The sequence below is a fragment of the Gekko japonicus genome, unplaced genomic scaffold (genome assembly GCF_001447785.1).
Source record: "Gekko japonicus isolate JY-2015 unplaced genomic scaffold, Gekko_japonicus_V1.1 scaffold672, whole genome shotgun sequence".
NCBI lineage: Eukaryota > Metazoa > Chordata > Lepidosauria > Squamata > Gekkonidae > Gekko > Gekko japonicus.
Window position 1 is genome coordinate 840,265 of NW_015161423.1, and position 10,570 is coordinate 850,834.

The following is a 10,570-nucleotide window of genomic DNA, read 5'->3' on the forward strand; positions in this document are numbered from 1 at the left end:
ATTAAACCACTACCCCACACAAAATTTTGGCATACCCAAAATCATGCCCTTTAAAACACCCAAGCTAATTTAAAATGAAAATTTCAGAAATGTACACACCCCTAAGAAAATGTGGTGTCATATAACTGAGAGCTAATGAGTGTTTGTCTAACCAAACCAACTGAAAAAATGTCAGTGTTTAACCTGTGTATCAAAGCTGAACTTGCTATTTTAATTGCAATTTTTCTTCTTCTTCTGTCTGTGTGTGTTTGCGCGTGTATGTGTGTTCCTTGCCTCCACAGGTCTACCTTTGTCCCCCTTATCCCTTCCTGCTCTTCTGCCTTTTCTCCTGGGTCCTTCCTCCTCTTCCTGCTGCAACCCATTCTGCATTTTCTCCTGGATTATCCTTCCTCTATGCCAACGTTTGATCCTGGGTGACCTCTCCTCTCCCATCCATTTATCCTGCCACCTTAATTTTACCAAAAACCCATTTATTTTCCTTTTTTTAAAAAACAAATAGACTTTAAGAGACCTCTTCTGCCTAATGTTTTCCACTTGCACCATCTAATCCTTATACCAATTACTAAATAAAATTTCCTCTCCAACAATCCCACTTACATTTGACACTGCAAGCACCAAGCAAGATGTTTTATTATACATATTTATTTATGTTTCCTCTAAATGGATTCAGAAAGGTCACATGTGCTTGTTTTCTTGTTAAATATTAGTCCTTGGCTTGATGTGGGGTATATTAAAAACTTGGGCTGGTCTTAGTGTGACATTCAGGGTGACTTTGCACCTTACATGGTTAACATGAGACTCATAGTCTCCATTTCAATCCCTTTGAGGCTGTATTTTAAGAACCAATGTAGGACAGATCAGTTTTGTTTATTTTACTTCTTAGATAAAACAAAAATCATGGCAGAACTCTACTGATACATGTTAGAATAGATTATTTTAGAATAGGTGTATTTTATACCACTTCTTTGTTTAATAGTACAGCATTACAGTAGCTTGTAGTGTTTTTTTCAGTGAAGCAAAATTAAGCAAAATAGAAGTCCAATGGCACCTTAAAGACAAAATTTATCTTAACATCATGTTTCAAGAGTCAGGGCTTACCATCAGGTGTATGAACTGTACATTCAAAGAGTTCTCTTTGATTACTTGCTGTTTCAAACCAGCATTGCTTCGTAACATCTCCCCACTTTGACTCTTCTGTTGTTCGTAATTTTAAGTATAAATAACTGTCATGAATGTATACTTCTTGCATCTGATTAAGTGAGCTTTGACTAACAAAACTTTATACTGGAATAAATTATTTTATTCTTAAAATACCACTGGATTCCTGTAATTTTGCCTCAACAGGCTAACATGGCTATGCTCCTTGAAAAATTAAGCAAGTTGGCTTAATAATAAAGAATGCCTCTAAAAAATTTTTTAGCACAAATACAGTTTTAAAAAATTAACAGAGCAAAATGTACAGGACTGGAGTAGGGAGATCTTAGCAATATTGCCCATGTCATGGTGTGGTAACATTCAAAATCAAATAGTGGCAGCAGTAGTGGGTAGTAATCAGTGGTCACTCAGCAATGATCCCACAAACTATGTAATCCTCTAGAAACTGTGTTGTATGTCACGGGAATTCACAGAACCAGTAAAAAGGCTGTAGCTTTCACTTGGCATTACTAATACCAGCTGCTGGAGAGTAACCAAAATTTATGTGATAGACACAGTAAATCTGCAGACACTGCTAAACATCTCTTAGAGCATTTTTTGCATTGTCCAGTAGAGGGACAAATTATTTCTCATTTCTACAACAAAACATGAAAAAGAGCACTGATATACTACTGCACCTGCTCCAAGAGGTGGAGCAAGCACCTACCCACTCAGTTCCTTTAGACCTCTTCCAAAGAGAACAGAGAGGTCAGCGGTGGAGATAGTTGGGTTGTGTGACTGCACAGATGATTCCTCATAGCAGGCACAGTAGAATGGTTAGTTAGTGCTGCATGTCTGGAAATTTTTTTTTTGTAGAACAGTGAGACTGTCATAAAGGATCTCACTTCCTTATAATGTTTTGCACAATGTCTGAAGATTGATTACCCGTAACTGGTGCTCTTCAAGTCATCATCTGTCAGGTTTGCCAAACCCCCCAGTGGAGGCGGGGGGGGGTCCCCTGCTGCCAGGCCCCACCATCCCACCACCGATCAGCTGACCAGCAGGAGGGGAGGAACTTACCCTGAAAAAGAGGGAGATCCATTTGACCTGCAGCGACATGTCTACATCACTGCCTGCGTGACCTAGAAGTGATGTCATTGTGTCCAGGTTGTCTGGGCTATGCTCTGGTATTTGGGCAAAAACTCTATGGTAGAAACCAAATTTACAATAGAGTTTTTGCCCAAACACCAGAGAGTAGCCTCAGTGTCTTGGAAGTGATGATGTCACTTCTGGGTTACATGGTCAGTGATGTAGACATGTCACTGCACATCATATGGACCCCCCTGCTACTCCTGGTAATCCCCCCCCCCCCCAAATCCCCTGCCGGTTGCCAGGAGCAATCTGTGCAGTTCCATGTATGGTATTTGACACGGATGCAGAAGCAACTTCAGAAAGTTCAAGAGCTCTAGGCCTGCAGTTAGTGTGAAAATCCCTTCCTTCAACAGAAGTTACCATTTTACTGCACCTTCATTCTCATTTCTCTTTTGCCTGGAGGATTTTTTAGCAACTCCATGCCTATTTCTGAAGAGATTACCTCAGGTTTTTCTTCCTGTTCTTTCCCCCTCCTTTATCTCCATTTTAGGTCTTTTCTTTTTAAAGATTTCTGTAGTTTAGTCTTTTTTCTTTTATTTTCTTCATGTTTCTTCTCACCCAGTTGTCTTAGCCTGTACATTCCACTTCAGCCTTTCTTTCAGTATTGCCATGTCTGCAGGAGCAAATTTCCTATTGCCTCTTCTATTTAGGTGAAGCACATAACTCTGATTCTTGAGCTCAATGTACTCATTTCCACAAGCATCTAATAAGAAATTGAATCTCCCAGTGTTGGACCTTATTGCAGAGGTTGCTGGAGCTTTCTGTGGCACTCAGTAATATCGGAACAACCACTTCTGGTACTGTATTCCACAGTAGTGTGGGCCCCAAATGTCACGTCACCATCTCGAGCAGCAACTCAAGCAGCTAATATAAAGCACCAGGGTCCATGCCGTCTTCCAAACTGCCATTTGTTGACAAAACTTTTTAAGGGCTCTAAGTGTTGAGACTCCTCCAAACTGGTCAGTGGAACCAAAGATAAGAAAAAGAAGTAGGGGCACATTGATTCTAAGTGTTCTGTGGATGTACTAGAAGGCTGAAATCCAACCATAGTGCCACTGCCACTTTCTGCCTCAGCAATCCCCTCTGAACCCAAAGCTTCTATTTCCAGTCCAGCCCCCTACACTTCTTCTTGTCTGATGTAACCAATGGAATTTCCCATACATTCCGTTGGGCAGAAGTGTCAGATTCTCTACTACAACTTTCTCAGATGGAGGATGAAAGACACTACTCCACTTTCTGCATCTACTGTGTCAGAACCACTCAGAGATATTTATTTATTTATTTATTTATTTATTTATTTAGACTTATAGCCCACCCTCCCCACATTGTAGGCTCAGGGCGGGTAACAGCATATATGTATCTGCAGTTAATGCAGATTTACAATATTAAAAACATATTACAAATACTCAATTTAAAATCCATAAAATCACCATCCTTATATCATTAAAAACATCTGCCTTAAACAACAAGGCGCCTCAACAGCAAATAATGTGGTCACAGTCTGGTTTCCAGGATTTGCGGTCACTGGGGGAGGGGGGAGGCCTAATCAAATGGATGCCCACTGCCTCAAGTAAAGGCCTGGTGGAAGAGCTCCATTTTGCAGGCCCTGCAGAACTGTAATAGGTTCTGCAGGGCCATGATCTTGTATGGTAGCTCATTCCACCTGGCCCTAGTTGAGGCAAGTCAGACATCCCTTGGGCCAGGGACTACCATGAGGTGTTGATTGGTAGAATGTAATGTTTTACGGGGCTCATATGAGGAGAGGCGGTCTCGAAGATACACGGGCTCCTGGACATATAGGGCTTTAATGGTGAGCACCATGTTCTACATGGTCTAATAGAACACAGATCTGTACAGTGTGGTGACCACAGTTATGGCCAGAGATGTTAACTGTGATCACAAAATGGCCTCATGATCCTGTGGAATGACCATCATTATGCCCCTCCATATGGAAGGATGATGATGATAAATACCATTATTGATACTGAAAGACTGGGATGTAGCATGCAATCTTTCCAGATCTTGCTGGAAATCCCAAATTTATTGTGATTTCTATTGCTATTCAGATTAGCATTATGGCCAATACATGTGTTGTCAACAAATTATTGCCATAGTATCAATAGCCCATTTTGTCATTGGTGCAAATTCTATACATGTCTGTGTAGGCAGAACTATCTTTGCACAAAACTAGATGTTAAAACAAATCTCTACAGAAGAAGAAATATAATCTTTGACTACTTTGCTTCTTCCTACCAACCCTTTGCTTGGAATCAGACTGAAACTGGGATTCTATCATCAAAGACTCATGGGTCCTCATAACCATCTTTTCAGGATATGCCATAGAACTGGAGACATCCTACTGCTGTGCCAAATTGTGCCAACATGCTTCACCCTGTACTACAGAAAGAGATTTTCTCTTCATTATTTGTCCTCAGTACAGATAGTACCTCCATTTAACTACTGGTCCTGTTTATTTTCAATACTATGCCCTTTGACACTGTAACAACATGAAGGGTATCTGTGAAATGCATGGCAGTACAGCCTCCATTCATTTGCACCACATGTGCACCATATTGACATACAATGATGACTGACTTCTTGTCACCCATTCAGAACACCAGTTCCTTGATAACCTTCCAGAGAGAGCGCCAGTTGGGTGTAGTGGTTAAGTCTGCAGACTCTAATCTGGGAGAACCAGGTTTGATTCCCCACTCCTCCACTTGCAGTTGCTGGATGACCTTGGGCAAGCCATAGTTCTGTCACAGCTCTTCTCTCAAGGACAGTTCTGGAAAGAGCTCTCCGTCCCGCCTACCTCACAGGGTGTCTGTTGTGGGGAGGGGAAGGGAAAGAAGTTTGTAAGCCGCTCTGAGGCTCCAAGTAAAGGGTGAAGTATAAATCCAATCTCCTCCTCTCCTCTTTCTCTTCCCAATACACTCTCACTGGTGTCTTTCCTCAGGCTATTATTGTCGAAGAGGAAAAATCCACTTTGGCATGAACACAAAAATCCAGTTCATAGCTGCTGTACAAGTGTCTAGGAAAGACAAAAGCATTCTTCTGCTTACTCTAAGACTGTATTACCACCATGGTATCGGTACCCCTGTGCTCCTAGTACAATGTACCCCTGTACTTCAGCTTCATTGGCACTGCAGTAATCAGACTTGCAAAATTCCACATGCATCTTCTTTGTTTTCTTCAGTCCTTCTAACCCCCCACAGAGACCACCAATGCAAAGCACTCACTGTCATCTCTGCAGTCCACATCGTTGCTATGATGGACCCACTTTCCCCACTTGATGCTGGACATGCCCTGTCATACTTGATCACTGAAGACAATGGTTAGTACCAATGCATCTACTGAGGCTAGAGAGCCCATTACATGGGCCTGGCCACCAATGATGCTTCGCTTCCCAATCTTCAGGATAAACATATCAACTTCATGGAACTCATGGCAATCTAGCACACTCTTATTTTCTTCCACTGTGTCTTTCCAATAAGATAGTACAAGTGACAAGCAATGTCACTGCCCGATCCTGTGTCAATAAACAGGGCAGAACAGTTTCCATTAACCTATAAATATTTGCCAGGAGAATGTATGTGCAACTAGACCAACAACAAAAAGATCCTAAACTAAAACAGTGGATAACAATTATTACTTGTGTAGTGAAGAATCTATCACTATACAAAAAAGTTCTATATATAATAGATTTATATATACAAGCCACACTAGCCAATAACAAGATACAGCACATATACAAACTATAATAGCCAGTGACAAATTAAATTATGAGTTACCTGGGTTCAAAAACAAATTTTGTGACTTTCATCAGATTTAATGGTATAAACATTCAATGACCTGCTTGTCAACAATGACACAGACTGAGAGGCCAAAATGGCACATAAAAAGCACCACCAAGGAAAGGGAAGGGAGAAAATAATTCACCCCTGTCCCTGTCAGAAGGTAGGAGGAGCAGGCTTGACATGGCTTGTGTCCAGCTTATCCCAGTCTGCCTTGTATGGTGGTGGAAGCCACTGGCTTTTAGCAGCAGTGGCTCCTGCCTGCCTCACATGGGCCTAGTGCTGCTGGTTCCTGCCAGGTGGTGGCCGCTAGCTTGCAGTGGGGGCCTGCATCCACCTTGCATTATGCTAGCTTGCAGTGGCAGCTTGTGCCTGCCTACCTACCTTGCGGCATGTCAGTGGCTGCCCCCCTCATATGAAGCAGAAGTCACCACAGGATCAGAGTGGCCCTGGTAAATGGGGGCAGCCTCCAGGACTTTTCTTGATGGTCTTAATGGCCAATTGGCATTATTAAGAAAACAATTGCTTGTACAATAATCTTAACTCTAGAGTGAAAACACACACACACAAAAGCTGCACCTTCCACAATCTCCTTGTGAATCCTGAGAAGGGGGGGGGGGACCATCCTGGCCATACCTTAATTCCTATTCTCTAACTCATTATTCCAGTCTCTTTTGGAGTAGAACTTCTTGCCATAGAGGAAACCACCAAGTACCCCAGTACTTCAGCAAAGGGGTCACAAGAGCTACATCCCTGGGTGATGCAATTTTGCCTTCACAAGGGGACCACAATCATCTATGCATTGCCACCTCTGCTGCTGACTGAACATGTCCTGCAGAAGATCATATAGGAGATATTCTGATACATCCTAATCATTCTGTAATGATCTCATCAGGCATGGTTTCCTCTCCTGCTCCATCTACCATCCTGTTCAGACCTGCAACATAAACATAACAGGTGATTGGACAGTGGAAACCTTGGAAATCCAACTCTCCCACCACTCCTGCCATTCAGGAAGTCATCCTCGGTTCCAGGACACCATCTATAAGGAAGTTATACAAGGCAAAACAGGATAAGCTCTCCACCTATCTTATATCTCATGATCTCAACCACACCACTATTTTCCTGACATCTTTAACCTGCTCTTCCTCATTGTGCCTGCAGACCTTGTGCAAAACGTTATGACAAACACTTCTGTAATGAACTCACTTTTCTATAGAAAATTTTTGAAGCATGAACTAGTGACTCCTCCCAAAATGTGCTGCAAATGGCCCCAACCTTTTCAGTTCATATCCTCATTTTAAAAGCTGCTGTAATGTCTTTAGGTTCACTAATAATCAAAGTTTAGGGCAGTCAGTCATTGGAAAGGAAGATTAATCCCATTGTACACTGCATAGAAATTCAGTTATTGTCCTCCTCTGTGTTACATAAGGGCAAAATAACTTCTGAGCAAGAATGAGAAAAATGGCAGCTAATATTCCCAATGCCAATCACTGATGACTTGTCATTAGCATAGTGTGAGAACAGAGTTTTTGTATCCTACTCATTTGAGATTTTAATAATTACTAAAAATATACACAAGTTTAAATTTAAAATGCAAGTAAATCCAGGGAAAATCTTGCAAGCAAAATCTTAAATGGAAAAAAAATCAAGCCTTTAAAGTTATTCTTTATATATTTTAATATTTTGGGGTTATTTCTGACATTGATTTGAAATGGATGATCCTAAACTTTTAATGTATTATTAATAAACTATTATTCACAGGGGGAAAGGGGCAAGAAAGGCTCTAGGGGGCCTAAAGGGGATAAGGGAGACCAAGGAGCACCTGGATTAGATGCACCCTGCCCATTGGTATGTTGTGTTTTTAAAAATGTATTGTTTGATTCTTAGCCACTGAGGAAGAAGGAAGGATAGATAGCAGTAATCATGCTGTTAAGTTACTGATTGAACTGTTAAAATATAAAATTCTGTCTTACTTCCACTGAAACAAACAACAATAACAGAAAGCTAAAGCAAGTCTTGTAAGCAATTAGGCTATGGAAAAGTAGACTGTGGTAACAAACAGCCATGCCTTAAAAGGCTTGATATTCCTATGCACTCTGTTAGAGATTCTACCTTAAGACTAAGGACCAGTTCATACATGCATATGTATCATTTAATTACTTGATGACTTGCTGATGAATGTGTGATCTGATATGCAATGGTTCATTCACATATCCAAGTCATCACCTTGTGCTGCAATCACCAAGAGAACAAAAATTTGTGAGTGAGGCCTCAACAGCAATGGAGTCTAAAGTGCCTTCTTTCTTCCTCCTTCAATGGTGGCGAAATCCTGTTTCAAAGAGAACTTGCCAGATGGAATTGATGCAGGGTACCCAGTTTATGACACCCAGTGGAAACAAAATTGTTTTACAAAAACAGAAGGAAAGTTCTGGACATGGAGCCTCTTTACAGCTGCATGTGAGAAAAATTATTACAATTGTCTTTTGCACAAAAATACTTTAAGATATGTGAAAGATAATTTGAAAAATGAAACACAGAAGACATTTCCTATGGAGGGCTTAAAATACTTGAAGTTGCATGACTAACCAGAAGATATGCTTATTTTAGAAAATCTAGTCCTGTCATTTTAAAAGTGGCATTCTTAATTTGTTATGCTTTACCTTTATTATGTTATCTTGTGTTGGTAGGACACTGGATACCAGAGCACAGTTTAAAAAAACCCACACCCAATCAATTAATAATACAGCAATAGGAATTTTTAAATTCCAGTGTAACTCGAAGAATGTTTCAAGAACCCCCAAAGCTTTACTCATAATTTCTACTATATCCTTAATTTATGTTCAGAACAAAGCAATCTACTACGTTAAGGTGTACCTTCACACACTACTTTTGCTGTGAATAAAGACTACTTAAGAAGTCTCTTCTAAAAATTAGCATTTTCCCATTCTTCCACCTTTACAGAGCCTTCTATATTTATCAGATTAAGAGAAATGTCTTCTGATCGTTTCACAATACAGAAAGAGAAGCTATACTTACTATCATTGTGCACCATTGTACACTGGGTATGTAACCTGAGTGCCCTTAGATACATTACTGTTATACTGAGACTCTCCACCCATAAAATGGAGGTGAACTCTGCACTAACTAAAGTAATTCTAGTGGTTGATTTCATGAACAGGGACTCCGAGGTTTTAAAGGCGAGAAGGGTGAGCCGGGGTTACCAGGGCTGGACGGGCTGGATGCCCCTTGCCCATTGGTATGGTGTTACCTTCCCTTTCCTGCATGTTTATGATTGTGCCCCCCTACTACTGCAAACCCCTTTTCAGATCTCCACTTTTCTTCAAAATGTTTTATGACCCATAACAACTTTTTGAATGAGTCACTAGTTGCTACCACCATTTCCCTGCAGTATATAAGGCTGAAAACAAATACTTTGCTGGATTAAGCTGCTTTGATTCATCTTTAACATTTCTTTCATAACTGCTTATCTACTGACACATCAAAGTTGCTTAGAAAGAAGGCCTGATTCTCATATGCAACATATACATCAAGATGTTCACTTCTAAGAAGGACAACATCAACAGCTGTCTCCATAGATCTGGCAGCTTTCACCATTTGATCTTGCTGTTCACTGTACAATCTCATATCCTTCCCACCAAAACATACCTATCGCTACATTCACATTCATTGCACAAACTTATCTCCAAGGATAATACATAGTTTGTTTTCTAATTCTGAAATTTGTTAAAAATTTTTAACAAAGTCTAAATTAAGAGATTATATAAATCACTGAGGTGTTTCTGGCATCATTTTCCAAGTGGTGTCATGGTTACAGAAATGGCTTTTAACTGTTCTGCATCTCAATAGAGAAAATTACCAAGGAAATTCAAATTTCATATAAATCCCCCAAATAATACTGTACTCAGAATTATTCAAATCCATAAAAAGTAGTCGTTGTTGTTCAGTCGCACAGTCGAGTCCGACTCTTCGCGACCCCATGGACCACATCACGCCAGGCCCTCCTGTCATATCCATAAAAGTATTTACAAATGTGCTTTTGTTGTATGAATCTTAATGAGGTTACTTTATTCTGAATTTGCTTGAATTTTTTCGAGAATCTTATACATATACACACAAACTTCACTGAATTAAAGCCTTTTGCAGACAAAGGATACAATGTGGGGAGATACAGGCACACCTAACATGAATGGAGAAAGTGGAAAAGACCACTAATAGAGTGAAAATCTCTTCTTGGTGGATGGAGGCTGGTTTACTCTTCCTACTTGCTCCACAGACAGGACCATGCCAATAAACTGAGTTTTATCTCAGCTAATGGGAGAAGAGACATCCCAGTTTCAGCAATAACAGCAAAAACATATAAATAAAACCTGGAAAAACCTTGCATGTGCTAAGAAACTGTGAAGAGCCTAAAAAAGTGACAGGACACACTTATTCAAATGCTGCATCAGCAGAAGTACAAACATGCA

The 10,570-nt window shown here is 40.4% G+C and overlaps 1 protein-coding gene across 1 annotated transcript in view; it reads left to right on the forward strand.

The window, feature by feature from the left end:
- Positions 1–586, forward strand: part of COL13A1 (collagen, type XIII, alpha 1) — a 308,444-nt gene extending 307,858 nt beyond the window's left edge. Inside the window, exon 35 of the mRNA XM_015428404.1 lies at positions 282–586. Coding sequence (XP_015283890.1) covers positions 282–407 — 126 coding nt within the window. The 3' untranslated portion in view covers positions 408–586. The remainder of the gene's footprint in view (positions 1–281) is intronic.
- Positions 587–10,570: the final 9,984 nt, after the last annotated feature.